Here is a 21,124-nt window from a genome sequence, read left to right as displayed (position 1 = left end):
GATTTCACCGAGAAAGCCAGTTCAAGTGATCAATGACGGATGCAGGCCGGTGTCGGCGGTGACAGATTCCCACGGGAGGCATGCCCCTGTCACTCTAAAAGGTTACATTCTCCAAAGCATCCCGACTCTTCCTCGTAATCTCGTCTCGATTGTAGATTATGGAAGGGAAGCGAAGCTTGAATAAAGTGCCGGGCGTCCGCCGGATAGTACACTTCTACCCAGAGAAAGGTCATCTGGCCGGATAGGTTGACGTACGTCATACACACGGCAATTTACATCTTTGATGCGTCGTGTTAACTTTTTTAACAGCGGAGGATGTTCGTGAGCCTATACGGCTCCAGTCGTAAGTGATAAGTGCCTGTTCAAATAAAAAAAATTCATTTTCGTTCCTGGCGAGTACACAGTTCGAATATCACGATTTTACCAACGAATAATTTCTTACAGTTTAATTAAACGTTTGTGGCACTTATAATCTTCAAATCGAAATGCTATTAACATTTTGCCGGAGCAGTAAACTTTCTAAGGTTCGGAAAAAATGCGTTACTTACGTTAATACAAATAATATAACATTTTTAAAAATATAGATTTACTAAGTTAAAGATTACCTCTACTTAGCTCAGATTTACGCATTTTTTGATCTTACAGGATAAATATAGTTTGATGCAAATTAGATTCATTCATTCATTTCTCTCCCTTTCACTCCCCATCAATTTCTTCTTCGACTTCTCTCACTTTTACACGGACATAAAAAACAAAGGAAATGACAGTGACAGACGCTATAAGCTGCGAAAACGTTTTTGTTTTATATATATATATATATATATATATAAGTTATGTTTTCGATGTAAGAAACTAATTTTTTTAAAATAACGTTTATTGAATATAAACTACAACTTTGCACAAGGATTCCATTTTAAAGTGTCTTTACTGTTCGGAGTCCCGAGCGGATCTGTGAAAGAAGGGGTCATACAATACAATCTGCAAAATTGTGCTACTTACAAATATTATAAGTACAATACATTTTGCTATTTGTATGCAGAGTAAATTAGCTCATGCGTGTTGGTTGTATTTGTTGCGTGGCTCTCAATTGTCAGATAATTTACAAATACCATTTTTTAGACATAATACAATAGATGGGTAAATTTTTACAGCATTTTTATTGACTTACAGTTTTCAGAGTTTTAATGCATGGGGTTGTTATGGTATCCATAAGGGCTCAGAGATAACGCGTACACCGTCGACAAATGCAGTAAAGAAACTTTTAATGAGCTCAATTCAGTTCGAATCATCGTATAGATCTTGCTTGATTAATGGAAACAAGTGGCGAGTAGGGTCCGGTACCGTCTCGCGTGTCACACGTTTTCCTTCGACGAGGTAGTCGAACAGCATTGTTGGAAGTAAACGGATACCAATTCTCCTTTGCATTTTACCTTTTAAAGAGTAGATGGTATTTGATAGGAGGGAGAGAAACAACACGAATTTCCAGTTTTAAAAAGCATTGTGGGGTTGGCTCCGAGGTTGGTATATAATTGTACGCATTTGAACACCAATTGCGTTCAGTCAAATAATATATCAACTTTCAAGAATGATTAATTTATAAATTTGATGTTGATATTAAACATGGTCGTGTTTCTTAAATCTCATATGTTCGACTTAGATTTTATTTTTATTTTTATTTTTTAAGGTTACAAGAGGTGATAGTTTACAAGTAATGAATAATAATAAAATAAAGGATGATTTTTTTAAGAAAAAAGTTTTTATTATGAAAACTTGAGCTTTTTCTGCTACCACCTTCATTAAAAATTAAAATTATGAGATAATGGAAAAACCAAATTATACTATTTTTATCCTGCTTGAACAGCGGTAACATTATTGATCTATACAATGAAACGTATATCTACAGGCTATTCATATATTATTTTAAAAATCGCATCAACAACGAGAAGTAGACTTCTGATGGTAGATAATGACTTTATTATTGTTGTCTGTAATGACCTATAATTACAGCATCGACTTAGATCTTTGTACTGACTGCTGCACTTTGTTATTAGACATACTTTATCGATTTACAGTTAACTGCTCAGTAGTTGCGGCGTTTCTGAAACGGGCGAAGAGGTAATGTCAAAGTTCATTGATCGGAGCTTGAGGGTATACGGCAGGACTGATCGGTAGGGCGAGCCCGGGTTATGCGCACGAGTGTGCGTATGTTTTATTTATGGTAGTTTTCAATAATCTGCAGGGTTTACACGAGTGCGTATTACATGTTTGTGTTAAATTTTCGGAGTAAATAGCAAAATCTAATAATTACTTGTTAATAGTTGTTAATTCATTACAAAAAGTCAAAGTCTTCCTGCCGAATTGTGTTCAATCTTGCATATAACAAGAATGAATCTTGATTAAATTAATCACGTTTGTTGCCCATTTAGCCCATTTAGTGTGTGTGTGTGTGTGTGTGTGTGTGTGTGTGTGTGCGCGCGCGCGCGCGCTTGCGTGTTTGTGTGTTTGTGTGTGTGTGTGTGCGCGNTATATATATATATATTGAGCATTTATCAAGCATGCAGTTTAACTTGTCAGGAAACCCCATAATCACCTTATCCCTTCCACTTTGATTAAGTGTTTTCGAACTAAAAGGTAATGCGGGAATTATTAATAATCAATTATTAATATTAGGGAATTATTAATAAAAGGATTATCAATGCCTAGAAACTCAATAATAATGCCTTTCATAGGTAATTGAAAATGTTTTAAAATTTTATATGCTTCACTAGATTTAACGGAAATACATGACTTTCTTTAAACCGAGAAACGTCCTGTTTGCAAAACATTAAAACTCAATATATCACCCTGTCAATCTGTAAAATCATTTTTCTCATTAAAGGCAGGATTTTTTAAAAATATTTATCATATCAAATTTACCCTGTAATAAAATAATCACTATATAAGTCACAGTAGGACTGGTTTCTCGCTTTTGATGGACCACAGGGTTATTCATAGTCAATAATTTTTCCCGTTCTTCTTGTTGAGCCTGTTTCGACTATATCAAATGGAAGCTATTAGAACGTCTGGATTCAATAAAGCTCATTAGGCCGAAGTAGCCTCGTAAGACATGAAAGACCGTAAGCCCTTGATTTTCTCCAGCATCAACCCTGAGTGTTTCAAATTGCACTATGCCTAATATGTCGGATTGCCATTTTGAGAAAAGAACGCACATCAAGCATTCGACTCCTTGGCTTAAAAAAATAAGAAAATTTGTTTAATTCGATAATTTGTCTTATAAAATATAATGTTAATAATGTTACATATTAGAAAATGTAATTGAATGTTAAATTTTAATATTTTTTAAGTTCTTAAGGCAACTCACAGAAACTACAATAATTTAATATAATTCTAACAAAAAGAACTATACCTTTTTCCTTATTGGTTCGTTCTTATTTTTGAAAAAGAAAACATACCTTTTTAGGTGAAAAAACTTGTCACAGGACATTTACATGTAATTTTGTTAAGAACTTACAGCATCCAGTTTGAATTTATGGGTAGGTTTTGTTCAATTAATGGTTAAAAACGTTCAATATAAATTTTAATAGATATCGTTTGACAATTGTACATCTTCATTTCTAGGAAAACTGAACAACATATTCAACATTACCGTGTCCAAGATTTCTAGAAAATTCAATTACAAACCGTTCAGCTTGTGATTTTTCTTTCTTTATTTATTTAATATAAGCGTGATTATTGTTAGCTTGTTGTAAAAAAATGTATTGGTATGCCATATGCCACATCGTTCATACAAAAGAAAATAAGAAAGTAGTTTCAATTTTGTTTTTATGATAATTTCTATCATCGGTTTTGCAATTCTGGTGGTTGGTACCGTCGTCAAGAGCCATTCCTTGGCACTTTGGTTTTCATAAGGAGGACATCCCCCTTATCACCGTACCTGTCCCTGAATTGAGGTCCTTTGAGGAATTTGCCCTTCCAAATCTCAGCCAGGATGGGCCGTTGAACGGCTCTGCCGTGATCAGCTATTAGTTCCTTGTCCGGGTATTCTTCTAACACCGCTGCCACTTTTAGCGCTGTGAGGGCTTGCTGAACTAAGTTACACCACAACACTTCCTTCAATTTTGCTCTTTTTGCGACATGTCCTAGTAGCACTTCCACTCGATGATGGGGTGATACCTCTCCGTTTTGCCACTTTTGGTTGGCGTTGGCCCCGATTTTTTGGACAACGCTTCCAGTGTTCGGCTCTGGTGCAACAGTCCGAAGTGTTCATTGGGATTTTGTTTTCGTTTCGTGATTCTTTTCAGGATTGGCTCCCCCCCTTTGTTTGGCAGTTTCAATTGTGTGTCCCTGTTTTGGCTGTAATTTGTCAATCCCCGTCACCTCCATTGGAGTGGTTTCCTCAACTTCCATGAGTTGGTGTTTGGGGTCTTCCTTTGCAGGTATCCCGATGTTTTTTCGTTTCGCTCTTGGTTTTTCCATATGGTTCCCACGACTGAAAGGGATCTAAAGGTCCGCACCGGAGGAGCCTCTCTCCGGTGTAAGGTTAATTTCTCAAGGGTGTTACCTGGTGCCCTTGAGGCTCCATTATTACCCCTGTACAATTCATCCATTGGCATGGATCACATAACATCGTGGATTTGGGGCTGGAGTGTGAGGTTAAGATTGGGTTTAGGGTAGGAAGAGGAGTAAGGTGTGGGATATTGGGATTTGGAGGTGGCAGGTCCAGCTCCTGTTGCTCCGTACCTCTCTTTCCGATTTTAGATTAACAGCGTACACCCGCGTAAGCTTCGTGAAGATGGAAATTGGAAAGTCGCAGTTGGGTATTAGACGCTATTAGAGACGCATATTTCCCCTTCGTACCTCTTTGTGTAATAAAGGTATTTTTTAAACAATACATTTATTATTTATTATTTTATTGAAAAATGTTTTTTAGTACTGACCAACCGAAATTATGCCATGCTTCTAACAACTCGAAACCCATTACTGGACTTTAGAAACCTCCAGGACTATGTCTCCCGTATGGAAGAACGATTCAAGATCCTCCTATCAACTACAAGTCTTCCACTCCCAGCAGCAAATCTCGTCCGGACTTTACATCGACATAGAGTTGATTATTACACTTGAAACTCGATTATAAAATTATAACTGAGCAGACGTTATACACTACTAAAACAACTATTTAATAGTGCATAATTTATAATTAATAGATCGTAACTTTCACTACAAAACAAACGCCTCATCTATACACCATTACTACAACCAATCTGAATGTACGGATTGAACTATGAGGTCAGGTTAGGTAAGCGATGCTGCGTGATGTGGTGTGACTTTACGTTTACATTTATACTACACACCTACCATCACTTTTTCAATACCATTACAACTGCATACCAAGTTATACAAATAATAAACTAACTAAATATATATATAGCTTCAGTGCTAAAAACTTTCAGCCGAATAAGTAATGTAAAAATCCATTCTAAAAATTAAATTGATTTTATAAATATCGTATTTCTAATAATTAATTCCTTGTTGTTATATGATACATTCTATAGCTACTTAATTTTAAGCAATTTATAGTTTTCTTATCAGTCGGATCATCTAAATATACCAATAGTTTCCAATTATACTAATGGAAATGTGATAAATCTCTCTTGTCGGGTGTGTTATGAAAACTCGTGATTTCTATCAGAAAATAAATTAAACTCGCTCGTGTGTACGTACTTAATTGCGGACAACGCCACCGCGCGGGGTCCCGATCCAAATTTTCTTGAACGCATAAATTTATTGCCTTTAATTATTATTCAGAGGACTCTGCCATGGAGAGGCTGTTCCAGTCCAGGTGTGGTCCGGGATTCCACTTTTTCCAGACAGAACGACGCTTTAATTAGCCACGACTGACATTCTTCGGGATAAATACGATTTCGTCGAAAAGCAATGATAAAACATGGAAAAACCGTTCCTCTGATTCAGTTTGAAAAAAAATAGCATAAATATTAGCGGTTGCTGAAATAGATATATTGGAAATACACGATCTCCAAATATCACTATCACTAAACACCACAAATTGGAAACATAATTAAATATGAAACAATATACCTGGTCATTTTTCAACTTGTAAAAAATAATAATGGATCTTCTACATTAAATAAGGTTTGAAATAACTATTCAAATTTTAAAAAAAGGTAAATTTTTATATTTTTTAAATTAGTAAAGATATGTGTTATTAAAATATAACTGCAACTTTAATTTAATTTTAAAATATTCCTGTGTGGATATTCATTACTGGACTTCATGTTTTTAAGATATTTAGTTATTTGAAAGGAGTACTCTGTAAATAAGTTTATAGAATTTGACATTCTCTTGCTTTAAATATAAGCAAATATATGCTTCAAATCAATGTGAACGGCAAATTAATTTATTATATTATATTCTTAAATCTACTTCGCGTTTAATATGCTTTTAATCTTTCCCTGAAAAATAAGATTGTGCATAATTGGATATGCTACCTGGCACAAAATGGGTAAATATATACGTATATTCAAAATTACCGAGGTTTATAAAACATCTTATATAAAATATCTATTATATAAAATGAATTCATAAAAAGCTTTATGTATACCATTATTTTTTATATATTATCTAAAAATGCTCTTAGTTTTGCTACTTCACTACTAATAACCTCAGAAGTTTCTGACCATTAAACATTTAAATACCAATCCAATTTTAATTTTAAATTTACTTTACTATTACAGTGTTATCTTTTTCCTCATCGCCCTTCCTTGGGAGGTAACATCAAAAATTATGGAATTATGAACGATTGGATGACCGCGGAGGCCGAGGAGCTTATGTTTATGACGCTAGCGGTCCTGGGTTCGAATCCGATCGAGCAAAAACACACATACTTTATTTGTCAATTTTTCTAACATTTCTTGTCATTACGATAAGTTATTACGCTCTAAGTTATTAAGATCAGCTTGTAGTTAGGAGGTACCTTTGCATAACCTTTGTTTTTCAGTATCAGCTTGGATGTTTTAACTGTCCATTTATTTGAAGTGTGCAAAAAAAAAAGATATTTTAGTTTTTAAAAATATAACCTTTAACCAAATAAAACTTAGTTTAAAAAAATTATTTACCAAGTTTAAGACTTTAAGCTCTTCGAGTCAAATTCAAGGAATTGCAAAGTCTTTCTTAAGCCGCCGCCAGAAACATTATGAATAAGGATTTTCTTCTCTTTGCCATGAATTCCTTTGAAAAGTACAACGGCCTCCTATCACGCATGGTCGATAAACAAAAAAATTAGGGATCGATTCACGACCGGGTGGTGAAACAATTTCGCCTGAAAAAGGAACCCGTTTTACCCGTTACTAGTTCAACTGCAGCATCATCATGTCTCGTGAATCATAAAGAAATGCCTCATTTCTCACGAAATTGCTCTACCTCTCTTCTTACTCTTTCCCTGTATCTCTCTCTTTTCAGGGACCCTTATTTATCGACAGCTAATAGATGCCGTTTGCATATAAATAACAATCAAACAACATTTAAAAAACCTTTAACTCACCCCGACGTTCTGGCTTTCTTTAAATACACTTTTTCCCTTTTGTAGATTCCGCTTGGGATATTTTTCATTACAAGTTCATAATTTCAAATCAAATTATTGGCTTAATACTCTAAAAATGAATTTTCAACAAGCACAAACGTCATTTTAAAACCGACATTTTATTCCTGAAACATCGAATGATTTACTGTATGACATCAAATTAGTAATGGATTTTCCAAAAATATTTAGTGCTTAGAAATTACTTACAAACTACTACTTAATATTGAACCGGCACACGGGCACTACTGTGTCTGTCTTCACTCGCGGGTGAAGACAGACCCAATAGTGCCCGTGTGCCGGTTCAACATGAGTTCGCCAACTCGCAGACCAAACCCCTTCATCTACTACCACTTAATAGTTAATTTTATTGTGTAACTTTCATAATCAATTTAGAATTTATATTTTTATCCTTTTAATCCTAAATTGTGTAAAATACGTTTTTTGTGGATTCAAATGTATTTATTTTATCAATATATTTAGCTAGAAGCTGCTGAAGTAAGCCGTAACTGTTAAAGAAATAATTTTTATATTACTAAAAAATTAAACAGAACGACAGATGAAAGTTTTATCAACATTGATCAGCTTTGCATTTTCCAATATTGTTATCAAATTGGCCTCAATTGTTGGCCGTTTAAAACTCTTCCAAAAAAATTGTTTAATTATCTAATACAGTAAGTTATGATAAACGTAAAAAATCTGATAAAAGTATCAGTAGTATTTTCGTAGATTGAACGATAGATCAATTCAATATGACGAATAGTGGTGTAGTCTGGTCACTTTTTATACTTTATTTTGATGTGTACATATTTTCATTATTACTAAGAGATATGGAAATAGATTACAGGGGAAAGATTATGAAAGACAGACAAATAAAATGATTCACAGAGAGATAGATTCTAAGACACGCTTACTCCTTTTTTTAATGTTATAACAATCAGCACGTTGGACCATAATCAGCAAATGCGTTTATTTATGATATGACCATGAAGAAGTGTGAATGCGAAGACATCTAGATATGACCAATACTGTTTATATATAACGAGGAGATAAGAAAATATCAGGGTGAGGGATAGAGAGATGGACAAACACACACACACACACACACACACACACATGTCANGAGAGAATTGAACTGAAGGAAATTAAAACACTTTATTTATGAAACTCACAAATTTAGGTCTTACCGACTTTTTTACAATCAACGACTGAGAGAGAGAATTAACATTCATTAGTTCATTAACATTCACAAGCAGGCAGACACTCAGACTCATTTACTACCTCTTTTTAATTGTATATTACAATATCTATCATCAGATTGAACAATAATCAGCAGAAACATTTAGTTAAGATATGGTCATGAAGAATTGTGAAACCGATAAAACCTAGACATGTCTAATAATATTTATATGGGGAGATAAAGCACCATCAGACACTCAGATGCACTTACAACCTCTTTTTATTTACATAATAATATAACAATAAGCAGATGGATTGCTAATCAATAGATTCATTAAACATTTCTAAAAATGAGCAATACTGGCCATATTTAGATAGTAAAGAGTATAGACTTTTTTCACGTGGACAGTAGGAAAATCAATCTATTTTCAGTTGCAAGATCAATTTTTTCTTTTCAATTTGTAAAATGGTGGTTTGATTACCATTACCTTGTGCTTGGCAATATATATATATATANGTGTGTGTGTGTGTGTGTGTGTGTGTGTGTGTGTGTGTGTGTGTGTGTGTGTGTGTGTGTGTGTGTGTGTGTGTGTGTGTGTGTGTGTGTGTGTGTGTGTGTGTGTGTGTGTGTGTGTGTGTGTGTGTGTGTGTGTGTGTGTGTGTGTGTGTGTGTGTGTGTGTGTGTGTGTGTGTGTGTGTGTGTGTGTGTGTGTGTGTGTGTGTGTGTGTGTGTGTGTGTGTGTGTGTGTGTGTGTGTGTGTGTGTGTGTGTGTGTGTGTGTGTGTGTGTGTGTGTGTGTGTGTGTGTGTGTGTGTGTGTGTGTGTGTGTGTGTGTGTGTGTGTGTGTGTGTGTGTGTGTGTGTGTGTGTGTGTGTGTGTGTGTGTGTGTGTGTGTGTGTGTGTGTGTGTGTGTGTGTGTGTGTGTGTGTGGGTATGGAACCAAATTTGACTGTAAAGGACCATCGATGTGCAGCACTTCATTTTAGATATGAAGTAAATTAGTAGTAATGTGTGTGTGTGTGTGTGTGTGTGTGTGTGTGTGTGTGTGTGCGCGCGCGCGCGTATCTCGAATATCTAATTGTTTTCACTGCATATTACCCAGCAAGGCTAGCCTTCAACCAGGAGAAGAAACCGTCATAATGAAATGAAGAAAACTAGCGAGAATTGGTGGACAGAAGTAGTTAGGGATGCAGAATACGTGTGACAATTGAAATCATCACTAATTCCATTGTCTAATCGTCAGTAGTTTACTTTATGTTATGCCATGTTCTTTATTATCCTCTTAAACTTATACTACGTGCGGTATAATAAAACAATTGTACATCAATTAAAATTTCCTTCAACTTATTAATTAAATAATAATACAACTTTTAATTCATAATAAATACATTAGAGATGAACTGAAATTTCAGAAAAATAAATTTTCATGGAAAAAGATAATACAGAATAAGTGGATCTACTCTTTTTAATTCTATAGTTTAAACTTTAAATTATTGTGTTTTTAAAGTTGTTTCTCGTTTTACCGATCTGAATCCAGTTTAGTGATGCATAAAGTTTTGTAAATTTAAATGAAAGATAATAAAAAAGTCTTGCAAATAATAAAATAGCTTAGAGAAGGAATAATTAAGATCACAACACAGACAGGGCTGTATAAAATACTTAACAAGGCCGGTTTTTAATTCCCAGTAGCTCTGAATTGGCTTTATCATCTAGAATTTGAATAAGTGCGGTATCAAGTCCTGTTTTACGATTTTAAAATGATATCCACTAATTAATAGGAAACCGCCTGAATTCATTTTGGCCCGGGGAAACACATCCCTTTCATACTCGGTCGAACGACTATGTAAATAATTTAGCCCTTAATTAGTCAATGTCTGTAATTATTTGGAAATATTCTCGATCCGGCAGCCGTGTTTCTCGTTTGGACGAGTTAACGCGTTATATTTCCTTATAATACCAGGGACGGATTCTGAAACGGTAATGTTGAAAAAAAAATGGAAACCGGTTGAATTTTTTTTATCGTTTGAAATTAATTCCATTACATGGTATGTTAGATTTAGGTGTTGTCAAATTAACATGACTAATTGCCTAGAAATAAGGTTTGCTACAAAGAAAACTCATCTGATTATACCCCTGGATCTACACTTCAGTCAGGAAGAAATCAATTAACATTCCAGCAATTACGAGCTTATTATTTTGCCATATAATTAAATAACTTAGTTATTAATTAGTAATATTTATTTTTTCTATTTAATATCAATATCAAGGAATTTATATAAATATCATCGTTTAATATCTCAAAAATATTGAGATTTAAACTAAAATAATGATAATTAACTATCAAAAAACAAAATATTGGTTTTGTAATATCTATTGTGGTAAAATAATAAACATTATCGGATTAGAACTAATGATATCTTTGCTATCGATAAAAATATTGATAAAAAAGTAGTATGTTCGTACCAATAATTCTCTCAAAAACAAAAACACTGGCACTAGAATTTTGGGTTTTTTAAACTTCATATAAGTATTTTTATTATTATGTAAATTACAATTTATGAGTTTTAATAAAAATTATTATGATAGTTTGAAATAAATTCACCAAAATCTGGAACATATTTAATGATATCTTAAACAAAATTAACAATTATCTTACTACTTTTGCTCTTATTATATCATTACATCGTCAGGGCCTTGCGGAGGGAGCACTTTAAGTCCCAAGCATCGAATAAACAAGAGATTGGATTTCGTCTTGTGAAACGGAATCCAATCCAGTTCTTCAACAAGAGTGGTTTAAAAACCAACTGACTTACTCGGCAAGCTGGCTTTGGAAAGGATAAAGTTGAACTTGTTTTGAAATTGTCTTTATTTTTCTACTTCTAAAGAGTTTAAAAGGATTAGTAACACTCTATGTAGGTAAAAAACAGGTTATTAATGTTGTTAATATGAGGGATTCAGAAGCAACATGGTATAGAGGACTTTGTCGTTTAAGGCGGCAATGAAGATTATGATGAGTTGTTAGGTTTGGAACTTCATTGTGCCGGTCTTCTGTTGTCTTCGTAGTTGTACAAGTCTTCTGTCAAGTTTTGTCATAAGTCTCGAGGATTCCAAATCAGTCTGCTTCTAGGTATAGTCCTAAGTGTCTGACATGAAGGTGATACTTCTTTGTCGGTGATGAACAGTGAAGGGCAAGACTCTTTTCTCAATGTAAATATACGCCGAGTACTTTTTTCTAATTCGTTCTTGTCTTTCCTTTTTGCACCAGTCTTGGCTAAGCTCATGGTGTTCTTGAATGTTGTAAGTTGCTCACAGTAAGTTATAAGATTTAGTATGTAATACAAAATTATCTTTCAAATAATGCTTATGCATACATTCGGTATAGTTAGGAGTATGGTTTACAGGATGTGACCAGGTATGCTCCATTGTGGGATGCCGGCTAGTATCCGTCTAATATCTGACTTCTTGTTGCCGCATCTCACTCTGAAACAAGTGGTCAGTTAAATAGGATTCCTGATTAAGGTTATAAGGAGTAGCTAGAAAGGGTTGAGGTTTATAGAGGTTGCCTGAGTGCCGGCCCTATCAAAAGCTTGGACCACATCCAGGAACGCACTCAAGCAATACTCTTCGGTAAGAATTATAAATAAAAACCCTGGACATCAATTATTTCTACGTTTTGGGACGTGTTTAATCAAAACGTTGATTTTAAAAAATAAATAACCAGAATGTATCCCATGTATTCACTAAAAAATATATTATTTAATAAAAAGTATAATTAAATGAGCACCAATATATTGATATTTGAATTTAATGACACCAAAATTCGTTTTATAAAATTGTTTGACTCAGAAATATCGTTAAGAAATCAAAATCGGTTCCTTCCAATAAATAACAATCAAACTAAAATTAAGTCAATATTAAACGTTTTTAAGCTAATTACGCTTGAATAATAAATAATGTAAACATTTAACTGTAAGGTATTTGGTCCATGTAACCATTCCTTCCATTCCATTTTCAACAGGGGACAACAGAGAGGAAGGAATATGTACAAACGCCCTTGTCGTGGAGCAACATTCACAACTAGAATTATCTGACAATTTTTCTATAAAGAAGCATGTCTAAGAAATTTTAGAAATTTATAAAATATTATTTAAATAAGAAATTTTATAAATAACTGTACATTGTTTTTTCTTTCTTTGCAATCGTTGTGGGAGAAAGTACAACTTACAACAAGAATTCAAGTGATAATTGTCAGTTAATTATAACGTCCGTAGTGTACTTTATAATAATTTGTATGTCGGCTTTTTACTACTAGCCAAAGGTTAAAAAAAAAACTTGAAGGTTTTAGTGATACATCATAACATCATCGTAACAAGCTAAGGTCATTCCAAAGACTAGGTTGTACGATGATGACGGGAGCTTTTCCCATTACACCAACCCTAGCTTTGGAAGTGATAACAAACACTACACCTCTANGGTATATATATAGTGATACATCAAAATGCATCTTTAATAGCATAAGAATAATCAAGATTAGTCTTGTAAACCCATCCGACTATACTTTAACCATAGTTCATAAAAGTTATGGATAATCAACCATCTTTGTTATTCCTGTTCTAATCTTAAAGGTTGGTTTCTAATCAAACTGGACGAGGTCTCTTATAGGGAATGAGTTTTTCAAAAAAAAAAGTACCCCGGTGCCCTAATAATTAATCTTCTTTCCGATTGTGGCTTTCATCCGTTCGATCCCTTATAATTATCGCGTCGTCTTGCATTGAGCCGATTCGCTTTAGCAGAGAGAGTCGGACTGTCAGTGTTATTAATGAAGGGAAACCGGCATCTCCGTTGAGATGAGTATTATGCCCGAGTTGAACCCAGATGATACCAGGGACGTCGTGTTTAATCACGATTCTTTATGAAGGGCCATTATGGCATGGGTGATTGATGTTGCTGCAGGAGATGAGAAGGTCCTCGCCAAATGCTAACATAACATTACGTCCTCATTTCTGCCAATTGGCGCAGGTCATTTTTTGCCCCGTCATAATAACATATCCCACGCTGATTTTATTTCAATGCACACCACATCGAATAGGAATTTTGTAGGGCGGATCAATTCTCCAATATCATGGTCTAGAATGTGAAAATTTGAAAATTTTCAAGAAGAAAACTTCATGTTATATGTGTAACTCCGCTTCATTATCAAATATATTTTTGACATATCTTCCAATTGTATACATAATTGACGACGCAGGAGATAGATTCGAGCGCAAGTTCGCGCATATTGTATGTTATATGTGTTTGATTCTGAAAAACACTAAAAATGTGATGCGATTGTGTTTTTATATCTGTATGGGGTGTAATTTGGTCGATTTCGATCATCCTAGTTTCCCTATCTTAGCTGATTAGGGCTTGGTAAAATTCAACAAAATGTCAGTCAAATACTAACTAATTTGAACTAAAAGGTTTAATTCTCTCATTCACTCAGCTGAGGGTTAACCATGAAAAATTGGGTTCATTATTGTATCATATTATCTAGATTATCTAACGAAGTCCTTTCGTCTCATGGGCTAACCTCCGATGGTTAAATGATTGAATTAATCCTTTATTTTAATTTGGTACGTTTTAATTTCGTAAAATTATGACAATTTATATAATTCAAGCTTTCTAAATGGATTATGGTTTGAAAAGAAACACGGTTACAGAGATCTAAAAATACAAATTACAGTCAAAATTTAAGATAATCATATTACTTTATCTAAAAAGATGCAATACAACGTTTCTGGTGACATGTAAATCAAAGCGGTCTTTTTCTATAAAAACTTGCTGGATAGAATTTTCATTTTACAATCTTTTTTTTTTCTTTTTTTCATCAAAAACCGCAATAATGAATTGGCGATTTTTATATATTCTTTCATTGAACATTCTTGTTTATCTTGAATGACTTGTTTCTCAAAGATTTAACGGACTTTTCTCAAAACCACAAACAAACTCCATCCTAGTGACCAATTAGAATCGTATTATTTTTGGTTTTGTATGTGTGATAATCAGGTATTACGTCGAAGAACATAGAAACTCCCAACTTCATACCAAGCTTTCGTTTAATTTGTAAACATCTTCAGGGCTGAGTTGGTTTACAATTTCTTTATTATGTACATATGTAAATGTTTATAAACCCTTGGTAATAAATAAATAACATATAAAACAACAATAAAAATATCAAAAATACTAAAACCAATGATAGATCAATTATTTTATCAATTATTTTTCACCAATATGGTTAATTTAATAAATAAAATAAAATAGCGGGCAACCTTAGGAAATGATTTCCTATGAAATAATTTTAAGGAAATCATTTCCTAAGGTTGTCGCTATTTTATTTTAATTGTTGTTTTTATATGTGATTTATTTATTACCAAGGATTTATAAACATCTACATGAGTACCTAATAAAGAAATTGTAAACTAACTCAGCCCTGAAGATGTTTACCAATTAAACGAAACCTTGGCATGAAGTTGGGAGTTTCTATGTTTGTGTGACCTAATACCTGATGATCACACATACAAATCTACACAAGGTCGATCCATCTCTAAACAATGTCTTACTGGTACATCATGGCTTTCTTCTCGAGAATTCATCATGATTATGGTCTGGAAATATTTCATAAATTTTTGGTTTTGTGAATGGCTATAGTCATCGGTCAATAAATGTCAAACTTGTGTCCCAAATAATAACAATTAATCGCAGTAACACCAGAAATCTAAATTTTTATAACAAATCGCAGCAAGCTTCGTAAATTTTAAAAATTAACATGTTTTGAAGTAAGGTTACAGCCTGTTTTAAAACCTTATTCCAACATTTAATTCTCCATTTCTTCTTGAGATATTTCATTTGATCATTACGAACATGAGGGATTTCAAACGTTCAGAGTAAAACGGAAATCGTTATTTACATAAGATTGTTAACATTTCTTTCTATCTATTCTATCTCTGTCTCTGTCTCTCTGTCTGTCTCTCTCTCTCTCTCTCTCTCTCTCTCTCTCTCTCTCTCTCTCTCTCTCTCTCTCTCTCTCTCTCTCTCCNCTCTCTCTCTCTCTCTCTCTCTCTCTCTCTCTCTATCTATCTATCTATCTATCTATCTATCTTTCTCTCTCTCGTTTTTTCCACCCGGTTTGATTAACTGATTCGATCCAAATTCAACTTTTACGGAAGTGGTTTCCATCCATTCATACCGTCTTTATAATGAATCCATAGTTAAGTGGGAGTGACTAACGGTCGGTGTCATTTCTCTCCACGACAGGTTTCCCACTTTTAATTACCTCTAGTCGAGTAAAAAAAATTGTTTTCTGCCAATAAATAAAATCATGAATTAATTTGTAGATACGTGGTTTAAAAATAGAAAGAATGAGCATGGCTGGGTGAGTGAGTGAAAGAGTTTTTCTATAGCGTTTTCTTTCTTGCTGCTAAGTCCAATTACCTTTCCAATCCTCTTTAACATTCAAATGAACATTTGCTCGATTATTAGTTTTTGTAGCGTTTAATTATTTCAATTAAGGTTTGAGTGTAAATGCAGATAAATTGAAAAAATACCTTTCAAATTTGGAAGATAAAATTACACTTTCTCAAATTACGTCAGTACAATATTCTGAAGCAGTAGACGATTATTTCGTCGTATAAAATTACAAGCCGGCTTTTTTCTAAATTTTGCATTTACGACCGGCTTCCTTTATTTTACGAGACGAAATTCGCAATTGGATCGGATCACTGACGCCACAACAACCAATTAGACGAACAGCTCCGGGGGAAAAATCATTTAAAAGTCCGTTAATAATTTTTTATAACCGAAGCCCTTTTCGTGAGACACGGCCAGCAAAGGCCTGTAATTGGGCCAGAAAGTCGGATCGTAAATATCGACCAGGGGCGTAAATATCAATAAGTTAGTCTTCATATCTTTCTTTCACATAAATCGAGAAGGGCCACCCGGATAATTTACAGGGATTATTAATACTCCCTGCAGAGCCGACAACACCTACCGCATACACATGGATTCAATTGCTTTTTTATCAGAATTGGTGATTATTTAATAATGAGGCGTGATGATTTGTACGCGCGTTGATAACATTGGACGTTTCGGACAGCGTCAAATCTCCAACTAAATTTTCAAATTGTGACCTTTTTTAGCATTTCTATTTCAATATGAATCAAATAGTTTATTTATATCAACAAACTGAAAACTTTAGGACTGGATTTTGTCTTGGCCAAATAGCAATTAATCAATGATAAAAACTAAAACTCAAACAAGAAATTGTTAAACCTTTTATAAACGCATTGTCTTAAGTGTCGTGGAGTCTACCACATATGTAGATAAATAGTAGTTTGGGGAGAGGTCAAAAATTTCAGAGGCGACAGTGGGAATCGAAACCATGTCCGGGTCTAGTAGAAGATATTCTGACGATCTAACTACTCGTTACCGCAGTCCCATTTACACACTTTTTCTCAAGCTTAACAGAAAAGTTGTACTTAAGTTTTACAAGGATCTGTTTTAGAAATGTCTAATTTTATATGGTAACGTAGTGTATTTTAACAAGCATCAACAAAAGAAAAACTTCTAGCGCTTCATTGGTATGCATGCGTCTAAAACATGGCACTAGGGACGGGAATGAGCATATAGGGGTCTACGAGCACTAATGGCACTGAGATCCATTACAACTATCTTTCGAGCCTTTAAACACAGAAACATGTGTACATGAAAAAAATAGAAAACATGGAGTAAACATAAAAATACTAAGAGATAGCCAGGCAGCTCTGAAAGCCTACAGAATTAACTCAAAACTAGTCTGGACAAAACTAAGATCTACAAATAGCTTAACGATATAAATTTGGTCCAGGTCATGAGGAATTTCAGACAAGGCAGCAGACCTACTACCTAAAAAAGGTAGGTAAACAACACACACGGCTAATGCATTTTTTGGAACCTGAACAGTTAAGAGACACAACAAATCTGACGTACGCCAGTTATGAGACATAAGTCAACGTAAGATCCAATGGACAAAGAGAAAATCATACTCAACAGAAAGGAACTAAAAACTCTGAAATGTAAGGGCAATATCTTGTAATATCATAATTATACCATTTTAAGAAAAATGACTATTAACATATGAGACCAATGTGTACTATTTCTAGAGTAGACAAAGACTACGGAGAAAATCCTAAGCAACTGTCCTGCTATATTTAAGAAAACGCTGACGCTGAGGAAAGCCATTCCTGGGTAATGATGACCTCCATACCATAACACTGAGTAGAATTCTGTAGTTTATTGCAGAAATTAAAATCTTTCAGGAAAACTATTAGAAAAAATCATACATAGACGAGTGCTTAAGGACAAACTAGGAAAGACAAGCTCTACTGAATGATTTTGGAGTAAGCTAGTTTTAACGTAATTTTTTATGGATTACGTAATAATAATTAATATGACGTTTTGCAAGAATTCAATCGTGAATATTCAGATAGGGTGATATGTAAAAAAAATTTCTGATTGATACTGATACTAATAAATAAACAAGTTTTCAAACAATCATTACTATTCAGAAGCGTTATTGCTGATGATTCAGCCCAAGCCTCAGGCGTTCATCGCCTTCGGTATGGCAAATTGGTCATTATGTTAATCAACCGTCGAAGAGAGATAGCAACGAGATACGCCTACTGCACACTACACACTCTAAAACTGCACCAAGCACTCTTTCTCTAGATAAGCCCTGCCGTTACAACCGAGGAGAAAAAAGTTGTACGAAGACTTTAAAGAAATTAAGATAAAGAAATTAAAAAATCCTTGCGTGAGAATGGACAAGACTGTACATATGATATTAACACGTTAATATGGAAAGATTTTAATTAATTCCGCCGTTTTTCCAGTTTCTTGGTACATTTCAATAATATTTTTCCATGTCATGCGTAACATTAACAAGAATAAAATAGAACAAGGTAATACAACAATAGAGATAGTTTATATGTACCAGGAATGTTTGGAGGAAACACATTAAATCCACAAAACAAGCTACTTTCACGTAGCAACAGCAGAGGCTTTATCAACCCTCGGGGTGCCGGCGTTTTTGAAAAAAAGCCCATTTGAGTATGTCGAGTTCAAATGCAGTGCCGCTGGGATCTTTACCTTACAATGATGAGCACCGTGTCAACGCCTAAACCGTTGTAGCCACCGACGCCCCCGCTTCTGTTGTTGCTTGTTTGAACTATTTGTAAAAGTAAAGCGTAGTAAAAATATGAGTCAGGATTTTGCAAGATCGTCCAAGAATTCTGAGACTGTTATCAATTTTTCAAATAATTTTTAAAGCATCTATTCCCTATTTTCTTTTTGAATATTAGATCAGTGTGCACAAGAATCCAGAATACCCGCGAAACAATAAATCCTATAGATAAAAATTTATATTGTACCTAAAAGTGTAATAAAATATAGCGGTATTACAACTTTTGATCTGATCGAATCCCAGAGGGTTTGACAGGCGCGAAAAAATATGGGGGTCATTAAATTATTTTGCAGTAGTAGGTAATATTTATAGAAAGTAAATATTTGGGTATAAAATAATTCATTTGTTATTCAATAGAATCATTCTTCTCTGATGAATAAATATTCACACTTGGTAATAGCCGTACCCATTCAATCAGCCGGATCTTACTAAAAGGGACGGTCGTAAACAACCGCTTTGAGAGGAAATTTTATTCATAACCAAGTGTAGATAAATTTATTTTAAGAATTCAACCTGGAAAAGGAAATTGTTTACATATTTTCAAACTGAAGAGAAGCGTGGTACAGTATGAGTATTTTTTTCCAAATGGTCATTACCAGTTGCTGAAATAAAGGGTCTGATTTTGATGATGATAGTTAAATTACTTTTGTTTCTAACTTTTCCTGTCTGCTAATTTTTGTATTACTAGGTTAGGATTGACCTATTTAATCTTAACAAGTTAAACACTTGGTTTTGTGAAAGTGCATTTTGCCTACCTTATCACCAAGCAATCTTCTAAAATGGGATGTTCTAAGTTCTTTTTAAATGCCCTTCTTTGAAAGGAACATTTTCAATTTCATAACTCGTGCATTTCTACCGAGAAGCTCTTTAATTTTCTGAATCGGATTGGGTATCCGATGTGCTCTTTAAGGATTTCAAATTGCTCATGGTACCCGGACTTCACCCATTAAAGGAAGCGAAAAAAGGTAACATGACCTTTAGGTACATTCTAGCACCGGTGCGGCAATCAGCGTTCCCCGGGCTCTTTTTCCCACAAGATTATTTTATTAACGTATTATCGGTTAATTCGTTAAATACAACCCTGCTTGTCGGCACCATCAATCACAGCTCTAAAATGATCCTTCGCTTAATGGTATACGCGAATCTTTAGCGATAGAGGATACTATGATGATTTTGGCCTTTGGGTATCCAACTCGTAACTAAAAAACCTTATAAATCTTCAAAATATAAGATTTAATCTTAACTTTCCTGAATAAGGTTATTTATACATTCAAAGATTTAATAGAAACCGTTCTTCCTCCCACATTTTAGTTTCTTTGAATTGTGGTCTTTGCTCATTTAGTTTACATATAATATTACATATTAATAAATTAAACTTGATGTAATTGTTTTTTTTGTTTGTTTTTTTGGTTGTTTCAGGAGACGAAAAGGATGAGTCCACCAGTACAAATTAAACAGTTACCTTGTGTGGAGGAAACGAAGCCGCAAGTCAAAATCGAGGAACCATCAGTAGGTAAAAATAACGGAGTCAAACTCTGCAAATTGAAAGAAAGGCGGCTGCAGGAGTTCTACAGGGAACAGGCCATCGCCAAGAGCGAGGAGGAGCCGAGCGATTTGAGCCTAGGCAGCAATAGCTTCAGCAACCACCAGAAGGAGGTAAAGCAAGAAGACCCGAGCCCGCTTCAATCGCTGGTAGGACTCTTGGAAGAACGGGCGAACCCCGTGGATCTCGTCAACGACCGGAATAATAACGAAGGTGGCCTACCCGAGGGGAAACCTTTTTCGTGCAGCATTTGCAGCAAGCAGTTCTCCCACAGGGGCCACTGGAGTGCCCACGTCAAATTACATGAGTCGCCCAAGCCAGAACACTCATGCACACATTGCAGTAAAGTCTTCGTTACAAGAGCTTCCCTAAAGGTAACTAGGAATTTTTTTCAAACCCTTCTCGATTATAATTTCTTCAAGAGTTTTCTTCTTGTAACATAAAATAATATTTAAATCCCATTATTTGCTATTATCTAAACAGGGTAGATGTCAAGCTTTCAATGTAATGTTTACTCTGGTTTGGGATTATTGGTTAAGTGGTATTAAGCCAA

At 34.4% G+C, this 21,124-nt stretch overlaps 1 protein-coding gene across 1 annotated transcript in view; it reads left to right on the top strand.

The window, feature by feature from the left end:
• LOC106671036 (zinc finger protein 134-like) overlaps positions 1–21,124 on the top strand; it is a 148,187-nt gene that overhangs the window by 125,246 nt on the left and 1,817 nt on the right. The window contains exon 4 of the mRNA XM_024224582.1: positions 20,448–20,945. Coding sequence (XP_024080350.1) covers positions 20,448–20,945 — 498 coding nt within the window. The remainder of the gene's footprint in view (positions 1–20,447; positions 20,946–21,124) is intronic.

The sequence above is a fragment of the Cimex lectularius genome, unplaced genomic scaffold (assembly GCF_000648675.2).
Source record: "Cimex lectularius strain Harlan isolate CLEC.00 unplaced genomic scaffold, Clec_2.1 scaffold46, whole genome shotgun sequence".
Lineage (NCBI taxonomy): Eukaryota > Metazoa > Arthropoda > Insecta > Hemiptera > Cimicidae > Cimex > Cimex lectularius.
The sequence above is the reverse complement of the archived record's forward strand: the minus strand, read 5'-3'. Positions and strand labels throughout refer to the sequence as shown.